This window comes from Cebus imitator, unplaced genomic scaffold, assembly GCF_001604975.1.
Source record: "Cebus imitator isolate Cc_AM_T3 unplaced genomic scaffold, Cebus_imitator-1.0 Scaffold5, whole genome shotgun sequence".
In the NCBI taxonomy this organism is placed as follows: domain Eukaryota; kingdom Metazoa; phylum Chordata; class Mammalia; order Primates; family Cebidae; genus Cebus; species Cebus imitator.
Genome location: NW_016107320.1, coordinates 13,684,637 through 13,708,665, shown reverse-complemented (window position 1 = coordinate 13,708,665; position 24,029 = coordinate 13,684,637). Strand labels below are relative to the sequence as shown.

Genomic DNA, 24,029 nt, shown 5'->3' with positions numbered 1-24,029 from the left:
CATATTTTCAGAGTAGAAGGCAGCCTTATTCAAAATAAAATTTACTCAATAAAAATTCAAAGACCTTTTCATAAATGCCAAAGCACCTAAGCCTAGCTACTCTGAAGTTAAAGTAGATGCTAATATGAAATCTCTTGTTTTTCTCAAAGTCTTTCTACACTGATACTTTGCTTTAAACATTAAAAAGAGTTAAAAAAAAAACAAACCAGAAAGTAGACCTCTGAAAGACTGAGTCATTGATTGAGGCCCTGTGATAATCAGAACTCAAAATGAGACACTTTTTAAGTTCTGTTCTGATACAGAATAGGACAGAATCATCCTGATTGATGGAAAATACAACTTACACTATCCAAGTAGTTTGCCAGGCGAATCATCTCTTCTCTCACAGCAGTCTGATTTCTTCCCATCATGTCATACTGGAAAAGCAAAGGAGAATCATTATCACCAAAGTAGACTAAGAATAAAAATGTGAGTCCGGGTACAGTGGCTCATGCCTGTAATCCTAGCACTTTGGGAGGCCCAGGCAGGTGGATCACCTGAGGTCAGGAGTTCAAGACCAGCCTAGCCAACATGGCAAAACCTTGTCCCTACTAAAAATACGAAAATTAGCCAGGCATGGTGGTGGGTGCCTATAATTCCAGCTACTTGGGAGGCTGAGGCAGAACTGCTTGAACCCGGGGTAGGGGGAAGAGGTTGCAGTGAGCCAAGATCCTGCAACCTCACTGCAGCCTGGGTGAAAGAGCGAAACTCCATCTCAAAAAAAAAAAAAAAAAAAAAACAAGAATAAAAATGTGTCTGTAATTTGTTATAATGAAGATTAGAATCCAAATATTTCCTCTGAACAAAAAATTGAGGCATTTAGATATTTATCAACGCTTCAAATTAAGAAATTGTAGTGATAGGAATAAAAAAAAAAACAGGTGAAAGTGTAAAGTAATAATGAAACAGCACTGAAGTCTTCATTTTCTCCAAATTAGTAGAACTTTAAAACAAATTATCTTCTTAATGTTCCTTTTATTTTAATGCAAAAATATTTTCAAGCATTTCACAGAGAGTTTTAAGCAATAAAAATGCATAGATAAAAGAATAAAAGACAATCTAAAGAACTTCCTGACCCTTTCACCTCTTAGGCTAATTATATCACCAATAAACCTTTTTATTTTAATTTAACAGAGTTTAGTTGACCAAAGAACGACTGATTCAAGAATTGTGCAGCTTCCAAACCAGAACAGGTTCAGAGAGACTGTGCATAGCCACATGGTAGAACATGATTTATGGATACAAAAAAAAAAAAAAAGTGACATAGAGAAAACAGAATTGAGATACAGAAATAGCCAGACTCGTTACAGATCAGCACCAGTAAACCATTTCTAAACCCTGGGCTGAATTAATAATGCAAGATTAACCAATAATCACTAGTTAAAAAGTCATATGTAAATGAAAATATAAAAGTTTAACCATCTTAAGCCAAACAAATATGATTAATTTTTTCTTTGAGACCTGGCTAAACTCAAATGTCTATTTTTGACATTATTTTATGTAACCAATTTAGCAAAAGAAAAATTTTCAAAGAATTTATGATTTTGCTCTATGCTAAAAGCACAATATCAGAATATATCAGATTTTATCAGTTGGGGATCTAATCATGATTTTCCTAAACAAGAAAAAAAAATTAATTTAATACATTTAACAGGGCTTGATTGAAATTGAACCATTTTTTTTAACCATTTTCTAACTGTATATAACAAATATATCTGGAAACAGCAATGAAGAAAAACATTTTGAATCTTAGTTTTTGTGACTTGTTCAAAACAGTCTACAGAAGCTTTTTACCCACTGCTGGGGCAGAGTTCACACTTGCTCATATTCCATGTGCTTTCCTTCTACTACTTGAGGGCAATGAACCTATAATGTATAAATCTGAGTCTATTTCTTAATAATATTTTCCCCAAATTATTTATTTGGGATGGCGTATTATTTTCCAACCTACATACAACAAGGAATTTTATTAAACCCAAAAAAAAAAAAATCTCGTAACTGTCTGTACAGCTTACAAGAAAGAAACTGCCAATCATGGTATAAGCTTCCACTAATAACTTTTTCACACTAACAACAAAGTTGGAAGTAAAAGTCAAACAAAACACTTCAATACTCTCTATTTTAAATTACACAGCTGTTGTATCAAATACTCACTTGTACATCATAAATATGTTAAGTATTATATATCAATTTAAAAAAGCAACATGAAAATAAATAAATAAATTATACAGCCACTATCTCTAAAACTGATAATCCTATACATGCCAATAGGGACACGTTACTTCTCTTAGTTAAAGCAAAGCACTTAGTTCTGTTTTTTAAGTATAAATAAAGAAAATGCCCTCATGTGATCCTGTACACTGAAATTAATACTATTCCCTTCCAAAGGCATGCCAGGACCTGGAGGTTTTCCATCTCTTAAAGTGCAATATAGGTTATCTCAAATTCTAGAAAGCAAAGCAATCTGAATAGCCAAGGAAGAATAAACCTTTTATAGCCATAGTCCATTAAAGTAATCTGAAAAGTTCTCAAGAACCTGATAGGCAGTACAGATTCACTCAAAAAATTTAGCATAAGCAAGTCATCAGCAAAAACAAGAAAAACAAATCATTAATAAAAGATAAAGTTAAAGGCAGTCACATTTGCTACCTTGAGCTTCTGTTGGTATTCTGGTGTTATTCTGGTGTTATAACGTTTAAGGGAAAAAAAATTTTAGTTTTAAAATCATCATTTAAGTAAGATACAAACAAACTGTAGTTTATATTTCCTTCATTAGATGCTCACTTATATGCTTTTCATGAAAAAGAAGAAAAACTGTCACCACTCTTACCCTTTCCTTGTCTACGACAATGAACAGCTCCACATACCGGGTCTGTGGCAAGACAGCTCTTCTTCTCTGTCAAAACACAAACAGCATAAAGGCAAAAGAAAGTTATAAGACTATGGTCACATCCTAATCTCTCATCACTATTTCATGTCTGCTAAGAACATGCTTAACATATCCTAGATCAATAAAAAACATGTTTTTTGAAATGTTATCTGCTTCTTAGTGATAAAAACTTTGTCCAGTTCTGTTACTGACTTTAAGTGATGATAAACTATGTCTGAGGGGAAAAAAAATGTTTTGAAGTGTTATCTGCTGTTATCTGCACTGATATGAGAAAAATGCTACAGATAAAATGGGTTTCTTAAGTTTACAAAGCAGAATTACCAATTTTCTAAAATCAAAACTACACACACACACATGCGCATGCACGCATGCACACACACGCACACACACACAGACACACATATTTTAATGAAAAACCCCATTATTATGATGAGAGATAAAGAAAACATACCCACTAATATCCCAGAGCGTAAGTTAGAACAAGGTTGCCATTTTCAAAAACAACTAGTTTTGTCATTTTACAAAAATTCATGCAAAGTAGAATAAGCAAAATTTTTAATGTTGTCCAATGTTTAAAGTTAAAAAGAACAGTCCAACAGTCAAATGAGTGGACAGCAGGAGAGGCAATAAAAATAATGGCATAAACTAGTATGAGTTAATTAAAAATATGCTCTTTCATGGCAGCAACATCCTCTCTTATGTGGAAAGGTACAGTCTCTGCAACTGAAGTTGATCTAGTCCTAGAACCATTTCAGTCTAAGAGACCCATGTCAAGAGTATATCATGAAATGCTACAGCAGTCTCTAAATAGGGATGAGAGTGTCCTTAAAACATATCTGAAGTCATTAAAGTCCTAAAGCTATATCTTTCTCTTTCTTTAATCTAGGGTTCAAGAATCACCATTCGAGTTGTCTAAGAGGTACGTAAATAAAAAGTCTATTTGCACTGGGCACGGTGGCTTACACCTGTAATCCCAGCACTTTGGGAAGCTGAGGCAGGAGGATTGCTTGATGCCAGGAGTTCAAGACCAGCCTGGGTAACATAATGAGACCTCATCTCTACAAAAATTTTTTTAAATTAGCCAGGCATGGTGGCACACACCTGTAGTACTAGCTACTGGGAGGCTGAGGCAGAAGGACTGCTTGAACCCAGGAGGTCAAGGCCACAGTGAGCCATGATCACACCACTGCACTCCAGCCTGGACCACAGAGCAAGACCCTGCCTCAAAAAAAAAAAAAAAAAAAAAAAAGGACAGTGTAATAGACCAATATGTAGCAATACCAAACAGGATAACTGTTGCAGATGTAAAACGTAGTTTCCAAAACCCACAGAATCTAAACTGTACTTAACTTGGTAGCAGGAACTGTATATTGCTCATATTTTCATCACCTAGTGCCTATCGATAGATTTGGCAAAATTAAGAAAAGAAAAGAAAACACTACTCATAGTATTGGTTTCATGAATAAATACATGATTTTTCTAAAATGATAGTCTGAGCCATAAAGAAGTATGCTATTTCCTTACTCGAAGTAGCTGAGTCATGCTGGGAAACTCTTCCTCTTCATCCTTTGTGGTTTCTTTCTCTATATCCTTGTTGGAAACTCCACATTTCAGAGGCTCTTGGTGGACATCATCCATTCGGTAAATGATGTGCTCAAAATGAGAGCTGTTCTGCAGGGGTTCAATCCCATAACTCGCATTCTCTAAATGCAGCAATCCTCTGAATGTTGCATTACACATACACAAATTTTAAGAAAAAGAAAATACACAAGGAATCAGAAAACCTAAGTTCAAGTCCTACTTCTTAAATATGTAAGTAGGCATAGCATGATATAGAGAAAAAAACAGAGGCTTTAGAATCAGACAGATGGGGCTGGAGCGGATCTAAATTGAAAGCTCAAATAGTTACTTAGCAGCATCACTGCTGTTAAGTTACTTAACCTCCCTGAGTGACCTATGGGAAATGGAAGGCACTACAAAGTGGTGGCTAAGAATGTAGCATCTGAAACAGAGAACCAGAGTTTGAATTCCAAATGTTTTCTATTAGCTGCAGGACTCTCAGTGAGGTATTTAACCTCTGCCTTGGTTTACCCTCTGCATAGGATTGTTCTGAAAACAAAATTACTTAATAAGCACAAAACACTCAGAATATATTGCCTGGTCCACAGTAACTATTAAATAAGTGTTAGCACTTAAATGAAGATAATCATATCCATCTTAATAGAACTAATATTTATTAGTTCAATCAATCATATAATCAACCAACCAGCACATTGCCATGACCTCAAGGAATGTAATTTTAATACTATAATAACTTAATATGAAGTGTAATATAAGTTATCTGAACCTCAGTTTGTTCACCTAAATATGGGGATAATGAGCTCTTATTCACAGTCATAATGAGAATTAAATACAAGTCTCAAATAATACAAAGTGAAAATTTTATAAATATAAAGTGCTACAGAAATTTAAAGTATATTTTATTTTAAATAGCAAAAATTATTTAGTGGTCTCAAAACAAATTTCCTCTTTACATATTAAAACTAATCAATTATAATACTTTTGTAAATAAACATGCCAAGGATATCTGAAACACAGCTATAAAAATGTTCAGTAACATCGAAGTAAATTCCAATTTTGCTAAGTGCCCACAATGATTTAATCTTGAGACAGAAATAGGAAAAAGGATAAGATACAGGGAAAAGAAAAAAAAGATACAGGAAATTGCTTACCTGAGTCCAAAACAGTCGCTAAGAGCAACGGACGAATTATAAACTCCCTCCACATAGCCCCGATAATGACAGTGATTCTAAATGGAAAATACTGTATTATCTTCAAATATTGCTATATTGCTGAAAATCATCAAAGAAATTGCAGAGCTAACAAAATTACTTGAGGCCAGTCAACTAAAAAGTTTTATTTATATTATTGGCATCTCATAGTATCACATGGCATTCTTCAGACCATCTGCAGACTATCTCCTACCACCCTACAAGTACACAAATGTTTAGGCAGAATTCCAGGGGATACAAGGTACAAACAGCTCTGCCTCAATGACCTTTCAGCCTAGGGGCAGAACAACATGCATTATGTCATCTTTAACATTTTAAATCACAGTCAATCCAAAAAGCCAACAAGCAGCTGGCTGACAACTCACTAAAACTGTGTTTGTGTAAAATGGTCCTGTGGAAGACACTGAATGATGCTTTATAAACTTTAATCTTTAGCAATAGAGTCCCTAGAGGGAAGTATGTAAATTTTTCAGTGAAACTTAATTTCATTTTATGGACAAAAGTATATGTCATTATATTTGACAATCTGGCCATGTTTAAAAAAAAAATCAAAGTATCAAAGTTTTAATTTGTATTCGAAATCTATAATCACACTTTCATCTACCTGAACAATATTAAATAATCAAGAAATAAGTGAGACTCCATCGGTCTTAATTGACATTTTTCAAACACCCAGCATAACAACTCAATCATACTTATGATATTTAAGAATTATGTAAGATAATACTTATGTAAGTTTCTATATAACTAAAATCTCTTTTTAGCAGTTTTAAGAACATGTACTTTCAATAACAGCAACAAATAATAATATTCATTGTGTTAAAAACTGTCAGACTGTTATAAGCATCTTACAAGTATTAACTCAATTAAGCTTCCATACAGTAAGTATTACTCCATTTTAAATTGAAGATACTAAGGCACAAACAGACTAAAGTAACTTCGCCAGCAAATAATGAAACAAAATTCAAGCCCAAACAGTGTATGTCTGAAGAAAGTATGCCAAGAAAGCTCTACGAGGAAGAATATGCCTTTTAACATTACTGCTTTTGTCAAGTGACACAAATTATGTGGCCTTTGGCCTTCTGCCTTGGTAACCGTTGGATGCATGACTGGATGGATGGGTTATTTTTTTATCTGGTTTATGCTGTAAGGTAAATTCAAACTCCTCTACTAATTTTCTATTAAACAACAGACCAATGACGGACTAAGATAAAGAAATCAGATAGTGGACCGGAAGAGGATAGGCCTAAGTCAGCATTTCCTTGGCTTTTGTTAAGTACTAATAATTAATCTAAAATAAAGATTTTTTTGCCTCCTATTTATTTGAAGAATGCTGCAAAAGTGCACAACCAACAGAAACAATTCAACCTAGCAAAATATTACAAAGTTCAGAAGAAAAAAAATGTAATGGGAATAAAGTTTTCTCATGAAAACCACTGCAAAAGAAAAAAATGTGTAATACCTAACTGCCAAAAAGGACTGTAAAACACTCAAACAAAACTAGAAATGTTTATCCCCTAGTAATAAACACACAAAGCCAAATTTGACATCTGCCAATTATTTTGAGTAGTCTGGCCAGCTCTGTCCCCAGGAGTACTCTGTTCTCTGATGCAGAGAGGACCGCACCTCTTTTAGGAAAGAATTATTTTCAGCAAAAATTTAGAACATTAGAACACATAACAGCAAATGAATGGTTTTCTTTACTACATATTAATAACAAATTAAATGTTTTAATAAGTGCACTTTTAGAGACAGTAACTTTCAACACAAAAATCAAAAACTCCTATTTTCAAAACATATCAAATTTTTCCCTTCATCAGTAAGGATTACCATTAAATAGAAGATTGATTTTCCTAGTCTTTAGAAAATAACTTTAATTACTGAGTACCTGGAGAGCTGTAAGGTACAGTTTACTCTATAGAGATGCACCCACTTTTCCCAGGATAACCTATATGTTACAATGTTAAAGGTGCCCTGTGGAGCTGTGCATTGTAACAGTCCTGAGTGCCTACTTGGAACTCATTTTTAAATTATAATTGTTTTAAAATTTTCTATGGAATCAAGAGGAAAACATATTACCTGAATATTGGGATGGTCAGTGATTAGAGTCCCTTCCTTATTATAGGTATAAACTACAAAATCTTCAGGCAAAAGGTCTCTGGAAGAGAAATAAAACATCATTTAAATTATCTACAGCTAAGGACATGATTCATAAGGCATTATTTCTAGATGAGATGAGCAGGAGTAAATAAGAACTTTCGTCAGATAAATTATTATTTTTAAATGTGCTAATGTGAAATTAAGGGCTCATAAATAGGCGGGTGCAGTGGCTCAGACCTGCAACCCCAAAATTTTGGAAGGCTGAGGTAGGAGTTGGAGGCCAGGAGTTGGAGACGAGCCTAGGCAACATGGTGAGACCCTGTCTCTACAAAAAATAAAAAATTGGCTGGGCATAGTGGCACACACATATAGTCCTAGCTACTCAGGAAGCTGCAGTGGGAGGATTGCTTAAGCCCAGGAGTTCAAGGCTGCAGTGAGCTATGATCATGCCACTGCACTCCACCCTGGATAACAGAATAAGACCTTGTCTCTTAAAAAAAAAAAAAGGAAAAGCTCATAAACAGACAACTCTGAAATAGTGTACATTACTTACAGATAAATAATATTTAATATTAAGCTACATGTTTTTTCTAATGGTCATAAAATGCTAGCTGCAAAAAACTTAAGATATCATAAATAAGGTCCCTAAATGTTTCAGACACAACTCACAGGAAAAGTAAAAACTGGGTTATTGACAGTATATCATATTTACAGAAGAAAAATAAATGGTTTTTTACACTCTTTTCTAAAAGTTCTATATAAATAAGAAGAACTAACCTCCTAAGTATGGAGGCAAATTTCTGCCTCAATTGTTGAAAGAAACAATTATTCCTGATTTCCAAAGCTTCACTCAGTGTTTAGGAGGTTGAGAGGCATAAAGCACGTGTATGAGGATCAGGTTCTCTAGCAGGACTGGAGCAGCTGTATGCTTATTTCCAGGTCTCATAGACAAATCAGGGATGCAATGTGCTAACCAGTGATTCATAAACATGCCATTTCAGGTTCAAAACTCCCCTGGAGGCATCCGGGACCAGCCTGTCTACATTGACTAGAAATGAATAAATGGAAGGTTTTTATCTGATTTAGTTGGATACACAGCGTGACTTTAGGTACATGATCAGTGAGGTATAAAAGATATCTTCAGTAAACTTGTGTCTGACCTCCCCAGAAAATATGATCCCTCACACATATCTCAGCAGTTCATAATCTGGAGGCAAAGCACATCTGTACAACTGAGAAAGGGACCGGGGAGTCGTGCCTTGATGACTGCCTGCACTTTCTTTGTCCTGATGCATTACGTCCTTTACCTTTACTAAAGTCTATGTGAGTAGGCATGGGAGTAGCCTGTGGAACCTTCGTCTTTCCAATAATTGGACCCTATTCAGTGGCTGCAGGCTCCCCTGCCCGCAACTTCCTGACACATGCGTAGCCTTTGCTCCCTTAGTGATGCATTTGGAAAGAATAAAACAGGGATGCTTGGCTTTGGTCTCTGCCTTCTTTCCTGTTTGGAAATCACTGTCTGCCCAGCCAGCTGCCACTGTGCATTACGAACATGAAGAGCTAAATCTACTTAATACCAGGGTTCAGGAGCCACTAAACCATATCAAACTAGAAACAAAACCAATATACTATTGGAAAAACATTACTGAAAAGCCAAGATAAATTAAATGTCTTACTTGTTCCTTTCCAAGTGAATAACATGCTCTTTTCCTTCAGCCTGAATAACATAAGATACCTAAATGCACAGGTGGAGAAAAGAAGAATAAAACACTGTCTTAAAAATTACTTTTCAACAACACCTCATTTATAAGATGCAGGAAATTCCACCCTGAATTAAAACAAGAAGAAAAACAGGTACTGGCTGAACTGCTTAATAGAAGAACTTTGTGTCTATTCTTAAATAATAATTTTATACTCTGATCATCCCTTCCTTCCTTTAATAACTGATCATGGAAAATAAACTTTATGTCTATCTAAACTCTTCTTAAATTCATTTCTAATTCAGCTATAACTGAAGGGATTATCTTCTCAATTATCTTCTCAAGTCCATCAATGTATTACCTACAGTATAAGATAGTTCCTGCTTTTCTCTGAATGAAATGAAACTCTTGGTTTCAAGAGATTATCCCTAGTTCTAGTTATATGAAATTGAAAAGAAATTCAACTCCTTTTATGATATGAATTACAAGACTTACCTCATTTCATCAATTCTAAAACATGCTTTTTTCGCTTATATTACTGAGGAGGCATTATAATGCCTTATAATTACAATGCCATATAATGAGGAGGCCCCTGAAATGAGGAGGCATCATACAAAGCCACAGCAGTCTAACTGACAGCACTTTGCCTTTTTTTTTTTCTATTTTTATTTTTTTTTGAGACAGAGTCTCAGTCTGTCACTCAGGCTGGAGTGCAGTGGTGCAATTTCAGCTCACTGCAACCTCCACCTCCCAGGTTCAAGCAATTCTCCTGTCTCAGCCTCCTGAGTAGCTGGGAGTACAGGTGCTGAACAGCTGGAAGTACAGGCGCCCACCGCCACACCCGGCTAATTTTAGCATTTTTAGTAAAGACAGGGTTTCACCATATTGGTCAGGCTGGTCTCGAACTCCTGACCTCAAGTGATCACCCGGCCTCCCAAACTGCTGGAATTACAGGCATGAGCCACCCTGCCCGGCCACTTCTGTCTCTTTATTAGTGTACATGAAACAATATGGTGTGTCTCACAATTGATGGCATCTTAGAGTCAAGGAATTAAAGTAACATCCTCCAGTTCATGAAATCATCTTCTCTACCTCAAGCAACTCTGAAACAACTTCCCCAGCAACTACCATGTCATTAGCCATAAGTGCTCAGCGTGATCTCTGGAACTAAGAGATCTGACTTCACCTTAACACTTAAATAAAAAAGAAAGTCATGAAGGGACTCGTCAACTAACATTACCAGAAGTGTCTATTTAATGTTCCCTACCGTTTCCAGACTCAGTTAACATTTTGTCAAGAAACAGCATCATCCTCTCCACCACGGCACATCTGCCTTTGCCTTCTAAGCACTAGACCAACCTATGGATCCTGTCATTCTACCTCCACATCCTGCATGGGAATCCAAGAACCTTTCATTATCTACTTCAGTCTCCAGTGGGCAATCAAAACCATCAAGCTCTTTCCATTGCCACAGCTTTGGCATGTGCCTTTCCATTCATTCTGCTCTTGGACAAGCACATGAGGTAAAAATATCACTGCTATGTCCACTAGAAAGAAATCTGAGAGACTGAAGATTGTTTTGTGATAGTTTATTCCTTCCCCAAGTATCTGCCTGGACTGTTCACCCCACTCCTTCTGGTCTTTACTAAAAGGTTACATTCTTATAAGGCTTTCCCCAGCTATTCTATTGAAAAATGCAGTTCCCTCCCCAGCAACTCACCATTTCCAGCCTCCCTATCACTTATCACCACCTGAAGTAATATAGCATGTTTTTGGTTTGGGGTTTGTTTTTGGTTTTTGTTTTGTTTTGTTTTGTTTTGTCTCTTCCCCTTCCCCCTTCACTAGAATGCAAGCTCCAAAGAATACAAGATTGCATTCATGCAAAGCCATAAATTTTTGTCTGTTTTGTTCACTGCCATATCCCCAATACCTAAATGGTGCCTAACATACAATAGTAACTCAATAAATACTTTGAATGAGTAAATTACACTCACTGTTGAATGAGCAAAATCCAGTTCAATATGCACTGACCATACCACTTCCCAAATATTTACCGAAGCATAAAAATGACGGTTATTTATGACAATCACAAGTATCAGTGAGGGAATTACTGATGAAGATACTATCAGAGACACAAAAAAGTAGAAAACACAGTCCCTAAGCAAAAAGTCTACCAACAACTGAAGACAAGAAGGAAAACAGGTGGCTCATGCCTGTAATCCCAGCACTCTGGGAGGCTGAGGAGGGTGGATCACTTGAAGCCAAAAGTTCGAGACCAGCCTGGCCAACATGGCGAAACCCCATCTCTACTAAAGACACAAAAATTAGCTGGGCATGGTGGCGCATACCTGTAGTCCCAGCTACTTGGGAGGCTGAGACACGAGAATCACTTGAACCCAGGAGATGGAGGTTGCATTGAGCCAAGATCTCACCCAAAGAGGAATTAACTGATTAACTCTATTCTAAGACAAAACATAATCAGACGGTAGACTGTCCAGTTTAAACCAAAAACAAGTAAAATGTATAAACTCTTCTACGGAGGAGATCTTAGAGTCATTCACTCCTCAGTTGTAGAGGAGTAAATGGAGTTGAATGACCAACCCAACTAGTAGTGGTGGTACTCACAGGGAGGACAAAAACTCCCTGTGCTCTTTTTACAATGCCCATTCCCTAAACTCCTGATCCTCAACACCAGTGCTCTTTTTACAATGCCCATTCCCTAAAAAACAGGCATGCTGCCTTACATTTCTGAGTATATCAGCAATTCAGATATTAATGCAATTCAGAATAAGCTAAATTCTATGCTTTATTACCTGCCATTGTTAAATTACAAGAACATTTAATTATACTTTTATAAAGTTGAAAGGCTTATAAAATTAAAGTTCAAATAGATTATTTCTGAACAAACTTTACAAAAGAATAGTAGAAAAAATAACTTTTGTGCCCTTGTTACCCCATTAACAGCATAGTAAGTTTCTTCTAATATGGAAATAAAACTTGTATTTTAGTAAATATTCCCTAATATAAAATATATGCATTTAACACATTATTACTCTCCAGTGTCAGTGAAGATACACTATAAAGTGTTCTAGCTATCACAAACTGAGTGAGGTTAGCTCTTATTGTAATAAAATCACTGTGACCATTGCCTGTCAGTTAAAATGTATGTAATCAGCATCCTACCCTAGTGATAGAATTCTATTTAACTATTTTATTCTGTTATGCTTCGAGTTGATCATAATGTCTTCAAAAAATATATATATATACTGGCTGGGCATGGTGGCTTACGTCTGTAATCCCAGCACTTTGGGAGACAGAGGCAGGCAGATCACCAGAGGTCAGGAGTTCGAGATAAGCCTGGTCAATATGGTGAAAACCTGTGTCTTAAAAAATACCCAAAAATTAGCCAGTCACAGTGGCACACGCCTGTAGTCCCAGCTACTCTGAAGGCTGAGGCAAGAGAAACACTTGAACCCAGGAGGCGGAGGTTGCAGTGAAACAAGATCAAGCCACTGCACTCAAGCCTGGGCAACAGAGCAAGACTCTGTCTCAAAAAAAAAAAAAACAAAACGCCAGACATGGTGGCTCACGCCTGTAATCCCAGCACTTTGGGAGGCCGAGGGGGGAGGATCACAAGGTCAGAAGATCGAGACCATCCTGACCAACATGGTACCCCGTCTCTACTAAAATGTTTAAAAAAAAAAAAAAAATTAGCCAGGCGTGGTAGTGCACATCTATAGTCCGAGGTACTCGGGAGGCTGAGGCAGCGGAATCACTGGAACCTGGGAGGCGGAGGTTTTAGTGAGCCGAGACTGTGCCACTGCACTCCAGCCTGCTGACAGAGCAAGACTCTATCTCAAAAAAAAAAAAAGTTACTAAGGCTCAATATGTTGTTTTTACTAGCATAATGTCCAGTGGACATCAATACCAGTGTCAATATGTATGTCAATATGTTGTTTTTACTACCATAATGTCCACTGGACATAGCATCAATGCTATAATAGGTAACAACCAAGTAGTAACTCACTGAACTGATCATTGCTACAAATAACACCTTTGTGCTAAAATAGAAAAGAAAAAAATTAAACATATGCTCTTCTCAAGATACAACTTACTTGTTTTGAATTGGGCCTAGGGGCTTCTCTTCTTTCTCTAGTTAACCTCCAAGGAGTTATAATTTCATAAGAAGAAAGATGTGAGGTTTGTTGAAAGCCTACAGAAAAGGCAATAACAAATATAAGAAATGAAACTGAAAAACTACATGGACACACAATATAATGAAAACCAAAAGCTGAATGTTCAAATCACAGAAAAATCACCTAACATTCCCATATTATAATATACATGTAATAAAAGTAGTTTCATATAAAGTTGTATTAATACAAAAAAATAGCAATATATTAGATAAGTATGAGGAGGAAAATGTATTTCCTTAAAGAAGAATACCAGTCCGTATCCAAACATTATATATATATATATATACACACACACACACACACACACACATACTGTTCGGATATATATATACGGTTTGGATAAAGACTGATACATTGCTACATACATATGTATATATATGTATATGTATGTAGCAATCATATCAAACATTTTTGGCTATAAACCCTAACCCTTTTTTCTCAAAAGAAATCTTAAGGTATAAACACAAGAGGAAAGAAAAGAACTGGTTTGGTGGGTGAAATGGGGGAAAGGCATCCTAGAGTCTAGCACCCTTCACTATCTCCCATTCTTCCCCTTCACCCAGCATGAATGACATCCTCTGAGATGATACTACTAAACACTTACTGCTATAGTCTGTATATTTGGCTTCTCCAAATTTCATGCTGAAATTTAACCCACAGTGTGTTCATGTTGGGAGGTGGGGCGTATTGACAGGTGTTTGGGTCATGGAGGCAGATCCCTCATGAACAGATTAATGCCCTCCCTGAGGGGGCCAGGGTAAGAGAAAGAGTTCCTTACAACAACAAATAGTTGCTCTATTTGTTCCCTCAAGAGCTGGTTGGTAAAAAGAGCCTCTCTTTCGCCTCTCTCTTGCCTCCTCTCTCACCTTGTGACCTCTGTACACGCCAGCTCCCCTTCCCCTTCTGCCACGAATGAAAGCAGCCTGCAGCCCTCACCAGAAGCAGATGCCTGTGCCATGCTTCTTGTACAGCCTGCAGCAAATCAAATATGCCTCTTTTCTTTACAAATTACCCAATCTCAGGTATTCCTTTAGAGCAACACTGGTTTGGTGACATTTATTAAATGGTCGAGGACAGTAAGTGGGAAAAGATACTGTTGGTATCTGATGGGTTAACTCTAACAAGTATATACCCAACAAGGTAGCCACTCTCTCAAATTATAGCCATTAAGCCATCACAAAAACAAAAACTTTATAAAACATTTCTTAACAGTTAAGAACTTCTTGAAAAAGTCATGCAAACTTACTCCCATTTCCAATTCTGTTCAGTTTATCAGCATGGAATCCTGATGTCTTAAGGGGGGCTTGGGTTCTAAAGTCACCACTTGAATGGAAATTGAGTATAATCAAAATTGCCACCACAAATCTCTTTGGAAGGCACACCATGTCAGAGTCTAATATATAGTCTCTCAATAAGTCCAACACGACCTCTTTTTCTTCCAGCATTATTACCAATGGCTTAACCCTTACTAACCTAACCTCTAGATGACTATGATAACTTTTTACCTGTTCTCCCTACTCTTATACTCTCCTCCTTTGATCCAATCTATATGTTCACTCACTCATTAGTTTCCTTATACCCCTCAGATTTCTCAAATACAGATTATTTACACCTAGCTTTTTCCAAGATAACACTGTATATAAAATGTTTATAACTGTGTCTGTTTTTAGATTAAAAAGATGCAAACAGCTGCAAACATGAAACCATAAAATATATCATATCCAATACAATGAATGACAAACACAGTTTTTAAACTCTTTACCCATTAACCCCTTATATTTCTATTATACAGCATATATGTCCAAATGTGGCTTCAAATCATTACATTAAAAACACCATAAATGGGCTCTGATACTCCAAGGCATATTTATGATACACTACAATTTAATATTATTGAAATATTTAGAAATGTCAATTAGAAACCATGTCAAAAGAAATCTATGGCCTTAACAGATGCAGACTTCAAATCACTGGGCAGAAATATCCCTTATCCTAAATTAACTGAGGAATGGACCATTTCCTTACCTAAAATGACCTTCAGTTTTCCTAAATTCCTAAAATCACAAGTTTATATATTATCCCTAAAAATTTCATTCCAGGGTTGGGCATGGTGGCTTATGCCTAGAATCCCAGCACTTTGGGAGGCCAAAGTGGGAGAGTCACTTGAGCCTAGGAGTTCAAGACCAATGTAGGCAACATCACAAGACCTTGTCTCTATAAATAATTTTTAAAATTAGCTGGGCAGAAGGTGTGCACCTACAGTCCCAGCTACTATGAAGGCTGAAGTCCAAAAATGTCATGTTTGGCTTATTTGGTATAAAAATCATACAGGAAGCATTGTCAAATATGAAATAGTGTTTGGCTTTCTTTTGTATAAATGTTATTGGTATATGTTCCAACATTATGAGAAATGCCTGTAATTCTGATATGACTTAATATGTTATTAATAATTATTATGTGAAATTATTGTATGCCACAAAGGTAAACAAATTTCCTTGTCAACTGTGGCTTTAATGGTGGCTATCCTAAGACTTTTTGGCATCCACAGAAAATTGTCTCATTGTGATCCTCTTCTAAAGATGTTTTATAATCAGTTACAGGACTTTAACAGGTGCTCTTAAATGCAAGTTTATGATAACTTTGGAGATGTGACATTAGAATAGAGGAAAAAAAACTTTCAGGACTGGCATGGAGAGGTGAAATGTTTATGAATATCAAGCAGAACAGGAGTTAACTGCATGGACTGAACTATCAGAAGACTAAAATTATTCCTGTATGACTTTTTGCTTAAAACCCACTGATCCTTTGTTTTGTTTTTCAGAGCCATGAAAACTTCTCTTTTGAGTTATTTAATCCCTGTGAACAAAATCTGAAGCATATTTCTACCTGACTTCTCCAAAATTTGGAAACCAGTTGTTAAGTATTCTTAACTCACAGCAATATAGTTATTTGCATAAGTACAATAAGAATCTATTTTCCTTTGCAACAGGACACAACTGGAGAAAACAGGTTATTTTACCAAGTTTTGACTGGAATGTTGTGCTTCCCTTTAAGGAATCAAACTTGATTTTACAGAACCAGTAAAAGCCCCTTGGGAAAGTTTGCCACATACCTTGTCTACACAGTCCCTGTACAAGGTTCCTGGCCTGTTGTAAATAATGAATGTCACTATCTACAGGCCCAGGAGTGCCAAGTTATCTTGGGACCTCAAGAGGAAAGAAATTTACCCAGCTCATCCCTGTATTTAACAATACAAACGCATGGCTGAGCTGAGCTTTAAAAAAAAAAAAGTCTTATCTGAGATTCCTTATGGAAGAAAGTTCCATCAAAGCCAATTAAAAAGTGCCTATGGCGAGGCTCGGTGGTTCACACCTGTAATCCCAACACTTTGGGAGGCTCAAGTGGGCAAATCACGAGGTCAGGAGTTCGAGACTAGCCTGGCCAACATGGTGAAACTCCATCTCTACTAAAAATACAAAAATTAGCCAGGCACCGTGATGAACACCTGTAGTCCCAGCTACTCAGGAGGCTGCAGGAGAATCACTTGAACTTGGGAGGCGGAGGCTGCAGTGAGCCGAGATGAAGTGATACTTCGTCTCAACAACAAAAAAAAGTACCTATGTAGCAAATAATTATTCTTACTGCGCTAATTTCAAATAATCAGGCCAAGTATAATAAGACTAAACCTTAATTTGCAAACCATCATGTCCTATCAGTCCTATCATGATTTGTTTTTAATGAAAATAGGAAACAGGGGAGAGAAAAATTATGTTTCAAGAACTAAGACACACCTGCCATTAAATTCTAGTCTAATCAGTTGTTTTTGAGTTCTCGCTGCAATTTGGACTGACTCTGCTAATCTCAGTGAACCAATCAGTGATCTCTAACTGCAGCTCAGAAGAAACAAGCTAATGATAACATTAGCTCTGGATGGCTAATGTTAACATCTGGATCAGTATTCTAATTCTGGGCATATATTGGAATTAATTAATGACCCTATATCAGCTTGGTTCCAATAATTACCCAGTTCATGGAATGCCTTTCTATTTAGTTTACTTGGAATAATTTTACTTATTTTGCTTTACTGTCAAGGAATATATTGCTGTTGAACTCTTTGTTTAGGAATGCAAGATAAGCTTACTGAATGTTTTCTTAAATTGAACATTTATTCATCTTCCAGATTATCACCTTTTGTGTTGTGAACTCAACAGAACTCAGAGTTGTGAATGACCCTCAGGATACTGATGTCTGACTGAGCTCCTCTCTACCCTGGATACAAGATACCCTATAGTTAGGCAGGGATATCATTGCTCCTATTCAGCCTGAAGAAGTTACAGAAGATAGATCTTCTTTCCTCTACAATCCTTAAGATTAAGGTTCCCATGCAAAAGGATGAGGGAAAATATATCAGAGACCCTAAAACCAGACTGACTCCAACTTGAATAGGGGCTGGGTAAAATAAGGCTGAGACCTACAGGGCTGCATTCCCAGGAGGGTAGGCATTCTTGGCCACAGAATGAGATAGGAGGTGACAAGATACAAGTCACAGAGACTGCTGATAAAACAGTTTGCAGTAAAGAAGCCAGCTAAAACCCACCAAAACCAAGATGGCAACGAAAATGACCTCTGATTGTCCTCATTGCTCATTATATGCTAATTATAATACATGAGCATGCTAAAAGACACTCCCACCAGCACCGTGGTAGTTTACAAATGCCATGGCAAGGCCCAGAAGTTACCTTATATGGTCTAAAAAGAGGAGGAACCCTGAGTTCAGACAAATCCTTGCACCTCTCCCAAAAAACTCATGAATAATGCACCCCTTGCTTAGCATATAATCAAGAAGTAACTATCAGCATACTCAGCTAAGCAGACCAAGCCACTGCTCTGCCTGTGGAGTAGCCATTCTTTTATTCCTTTATGTTCTCAATAAACTTGCTTTCACTTAAAAAAAAAAAAAAGTCTCTTTAAGTAAATCACTACAGACAAGACTATATATGCTGGCCAGGCATGGTAGCTCAAGCCTGAAATCCCAGCACTTTGGGAGGCCAAGGCAGGAGAATCACTTGAGCCCAGGAGCCCAACTAGCCTGAGCAACATAGCAAGACCCTGTCTCTTCAAAAAAAAAATTAAAAATCAGCGGGGCATGGTGGTACATGCCTGTGGTTCTAGCTACTCAGGAGGCTAAAGTGGAAAGATCACCTGAGCCTGGGAGATCAAGGCTGCAGTGAGCCGTGATTACACCACTGCACTCCAGTCTAAGCAACAGAGGGAGACCCTGCCAAAAAAGAAAGAAAGAAAGAAAGAATATATATGCTGACAGACACAGACAACTGTTATACTAGAAGCTAAACACTATAGAACCAAAATGAAGTTTTTCATTACAACTCAGAAGCAAACAGAACAGTGAAAAACAAATGTCTGCAAAAAGAGAGCAACTATAGTTCTCATGGGCAGGTAGGTAAAGAGATTTTATTTTTAAATAGGTTCAGTTACTTTATAGGTAAAGTCAGTTTGCTTTACCTATGAAGTAACTAACACACCTAGTTTCAGGCCAAGACTAGAAACCAAGTTCTCCGTCTTCTATGAATCTTTTACCCAGACTGCCAACAAAGTAAAATAAAAGCTAAATATTGGAAAATTATATAACTTTCTTTCCTTCTTTTCCATTTTAAACACAATTCTCATTTTGAAAAGCAAAATGCAATAATTATTTATTTTTAAAAGGCTTTCAAAATTGCAGCACCCTGGAATAATTTCTGTATGTAAAAGCTGTTATTCTGATATTGACATCTTGCTTTTAAAACCCAAGCATCCACTTCTGAATTAAAGCCATGCCATAAAAATTTATAAAAATCATAACAAATGCATGTACTGGGAGAATGCCATCAAAATAATATATACTAATTGTATGAAAATCCTCCTTTCTGTGTTTTTTTCCCCAAAATTCCTTTCTTATCTCTAGGTAGAGTTTTTTTTACTTTTTTCCTGTTCATCTCCTGTGTAGATTTTCCCCAAATTCCCTTCAGGTTTTTTTTTTAATTCCAAATAGTAGCACTTTCTCATGGGAAACAAAGTAACATTTTTTTCTTGTTAATACAAAAGAAGAGCTTTAACATTATTTGTATAGAGCTTCAACCTCAGCACTACTGACATTTTGGGCTGGAAAATTCTTTGTGGTAAGGGGGCTATCCTGTGTACTGTGGAATGCTTCATAGCATCCCTGGCCTCCACCCACTAGATGCCAACAGCATCCCCCAGTTGTGATAGCTAAAAGTTTCAGGCCAAGACTAGAAACCAAGTCTTCTGCCTTCTATGAATCTTTTACCCAGACTGCCAATGAAGTAAAATAAAAACTGAATATAAGAAGATTATATATAACTCTCTTTCCTCCTTTTCCATTTTAAATACAATTCTCATTTTGAAAACCAAAATGCCACAAGTAATCATGTTTTGTTTTTGAGATGAAGTTTCGCTCTATCACCTAGGCTGGAGTACAAATGGTGCAGTCTCGGCTCACCGCAACCTCTGCCTCCCGGGTTCAAGTGATTCTCCCTGCCTCAGCCTCCCAAGTAGCTGGGATGACAGGCACCCACCACCACACCCAGCTAATTTTTGTCTTTTTAGTAGAGAGGGGGTTTTGCCATGTTGGCCAGGCTGGTCTCGACCTCCTGACTTTAGGTGATCCGCCCACCTCAGCCTCCCAAAGTGCTGGGGTTACAGGCGTAAGCCACCTCGCCCAGCCTTAATCAATTATTTTAAAAAGGCTTCCAAAATTATGGCACCCTGAAATAACTTCTTGCTTTTAAAAATTTCTTGTTACTAAAAAACACAAGAGGATTTTCATAAAATTAGTAAATATTATTTTGAATGACATTTCCCCAAAATGTATATTTGTTATGATGTTTTGGAACTGTTATGGCATGATTTTAATTCAGAAAGTGGATGCCTGGATTTTAAAAGCAAGATGTCAAATGCCTTCTGAGGCAAAATCTCCCCCAGCTGAAAATAACTGGTATAAAGATATAGTTCACAATGAAAATAAAAATCTTAATACAATTTAACTATGTGGGGAATACAAACTACTGTTTAGATTTCTGACAGAAAAAGTATACTGTCAAAAATCACATTACTTCCAGCAGACCAGGGATTATGAGATAAAAAAATTGCATTATCAGAAAACATGGGCAGGGCCTAATAGCCCATGTCTGTAATCCCACCCTTTGAGAGCCTGAGGCGGGCAGATCACTTGAGCTCAGGAGTTCCAGACCAGCCTGGCCAACATGGTGAAACCCTGTCTCTACAAAATATGCAAAATTAGCCAGGCATGGCGGAACACATCTATTGTCCTAGCTACTCCGGAGGCTGAGGCACGAAAACTGCTTGAGCCCAGGAGGGGGAGGCTGCAGTGGGCTGAGATTGCACCACTCCAGCCTGGGTGACAGAGTGAGACTCTAGCTAAAGAAAAGAAAAAAAGAAAACATTGGCCTGAAGAGAACATGAAGCATTGAAACATGATACTTAACATGTCTAATCTTAAAGAAAGAAAAGGTGTTAACTTGCATGTCTTACTTTCTCTAACTCCTTAGATGTTTCTGTACACTGTAGTGCATTTTAGAGGAAGTCTGAGCATGCTTTTCATAACAGTAACTGTAGTACAGGGAAGTGAGTTAAAAGAATTTTACCTAATTGCAAAGCAAACAACTGTGAACTCCAAACCATGGGCTTCTTTCATTTTTTTCCTGCCTACTACATAAACAAACAGCCACCTTTAAGTACTTCCACTGTAGAAAATAAAATAAACCTGGCCTACACATTCAGGATGAATAAGATAATTCTGTTTCCAAAGTACTTCTTGTAGAAAAATTCTTTCAATTAGATCTACAAAGCATTGTTATTTTGAGCCATATAATAGGTTGATGCAAATCTAATTGCAGTTTCTGCATTTGTTTTTTTATTTTTAATTCTAGTATTCACCAGGTGACTCCCAGATAAACACATACCACATATTAATAACTACCTTCAAACATACTTAATTATAATTCCTATTGCTATGTCCTACACGTACTTTTTTCAGTGTTATACTTTTCTTAAATATTTACCCATCTTTACATTTAAGAAGAAATGGCTTCTGTTGTTTGTTCTAAGTGCTCCTTTGGGAAAAACACCACCCATTTCTAAGATTTAACTCCCTAGACAATTTAAGTTCCTCCAGCAAAGAATTTAAGTTATTTGAGACCAAGGACGGTATCTTATTCATCATGTATTTCCTGCACTGGTACAGTGCGTATTCAATAAAATACGTGTTGAATAAATAACCTCTTTTGACCTTTATAGCTAAACATACGTAGTTCTCATAGTTGTAATCATCACATGTAACCTAAAGTGAACCTTACTTTTTATGATTAGCATCTTTAATATCCACTTCTACAAATCTACATAGCCCACACATTTGTCACTTTGATAGCAAAATCATATTTCATTGTATTGCTATACCACAGACTGCTTAATCACTTCTCCAAACTTCTCTCAAGCAGCTGGGATGGGAGGTTAGGCCCAAGGTATATTCACAACAGGATTCTAAACCTTTCAATACCACTGATCAGAAAAGGCTTTCCTGGGCTCTACTCATGTGAAGATTCTACATTACTAGAGGGAAGGGGTTAAAATCATCCTAAAATTACTTAAATCATGAAAAGTCTCATTAAAAGAACAATTCATCAAAGAGAATGAGACATTTCCCATGTATGGGAATGAGTTATGACATATAACATGTCTGGGGATGATATCATTTTCTTTTCTTCCAATAAGGTTTAGTAACCTATTATTTATGTTACCATAAACATCAACAAATACAAACACAACTGCATACTTAAGAACTGACCAAGTTAAGTTAATTTCTAAGGTTCCCTAGCTCACTCTTAAAAGATGTGATTTAAGGCCAGGCATGGTGGTTCACACCTGTAATCCCAGCACTCTAAGAGGCTGACACAGGAGGAATGCTTGAGCCCAGGAGTTCGAGACCAGCCTGGGCAACAGAGTGACACTGCCTCTCCACACACAGAAAAAATTTTTTAATAAGCCAGCATGGTGACACACCCCTGCAGTCCCAGGATTGCCCAGCCCAGGAATTGCCTAGTCACTGCACTCCAGCCTGAACAACAAAGCAAGACCATGTCTTGAAGAAAAAAAAAGATGTGACTCAAGCAGGGTCCCACATATGATCACTTTGGGAGAATAATCTGATTAAAACAACAACATGAAATAGAAAACAAACTATAATCATCTCTCAATAACCGAACAACATTGTGCCATTCAACTTTAGCTGGGTCCACATTAGACCCACTCAAAGACTGTGAGGGAGGCCAGGCGCAGTGGCTCATGCCTGTAATCCCAACACTTTGGGAGGCTGAGGTGGGTGGATCATGAGGTCAGGAGACCAAGACCAGCCTTGCTAACACGGTGAAACCCTGTCTTTACTAAAAATACAAAAAATTAGCCGGGCATGGTGGCACGTGCCTGTCATCCCAGCTACTCGGGAGGCTGAGGCAGGAGAATCGCTTGAATCTGGGAGGCGGGGGTTGCAGTGAGCCAAGATGGTGCCACTGCTCCAGCCTGGGCAACAGAGCGAGATTCCATCTCAAAAAAAAAACAAAAAAAGGACTGTGAGGGATCTGAGATACCAAAAGGATTGCATTTGTTTATGAGGCAGTCCCATAGTGCTGACTCAAAAGGATGGCATGACTCCAAGCCTCCAGTATATATTAGGTATCAAAGAGAAATATGAGGCTATGTCATATGTTTGAGCTTGTGGATATTCCCAAAAAAAAAGCTTCCAGTTACTTAGAGCTTCCATCTTTTGGGGGATTCCATAATAAATTATATAATAAACCAGGATTTTTTAACAAAGAGCAAATAAAAATTTACTAAGTTAAAGCTTCAAGTGCTTTTTGCAACACTTGGAAACCACTAACTAGGTTTGTACATATTTTAATTATAATGTTTTCTTTTTTACTTAAAAGTTTGAAGCCGGGCGCAGTGGCTCACGCCTGCAATCTTAGCACTTCGGGAAGCCGAGGCAAGCGGATGGCCTGAGCTCAGGAGTTCGAGACCAGCCTGAGCAACACAGTGAACCCCCATCTCTACTAAAATATTAAAAAATTAGCCAGGCATGGTGGCATGCACCTGTAGTCCCAGCTACTCAGGAGACTGAGGCAGAATTGCTTGAACCCAGGAGGTGGAGGTTGCAGTGGGCTGAGATCACACCACTGCACTCCAGCCCAGGTGACAGAGTAAGACACCACTGCAAAAA

At 37.2% G+C, this 24,029-nt stretch overlaps 1 protein-coding gene and 1 non-coding gene across 2 annotated transcripts in view; one reads left to right on the top strand and one right to left on the bottom strand.

The window, feature by feature from the left end:
- Nucleotides 1-24,029, bottom strand: part of ADAM9 (ADAM metallopeptidase domain 9) — a 118,273-nt gene that overhangs the window by 91,407 nt on the left and 2,837 nt on the right. Inside the window, 7 exon segments of the mRNA XM_037741412.1 lie at nt 345-416; nt 2,870-2,935; nt 4,454-4,649; nt 5,662-5,738; nt 7,801-7,879; nt 9,498-9,556; nt 13,637-13,734. Of these exon segments, the coding sequence (XP_037597340.1) occupies nt 345-416; nt 2,870-2,935; nt 4,454-4,649; nt 5,662-5,738; nt 7,801-7,879; nt 9,498-9,556; nt 13,637-13,734 (647 nt within the window).
- Nucleotides 3,084-3,152, top strand: LOC119472523. The gene has a single exon (XR_005201671.1). It is a non-coding gene; the product is annotated as a small nucleolar RNA SNORD38 (small nucleolar RNA).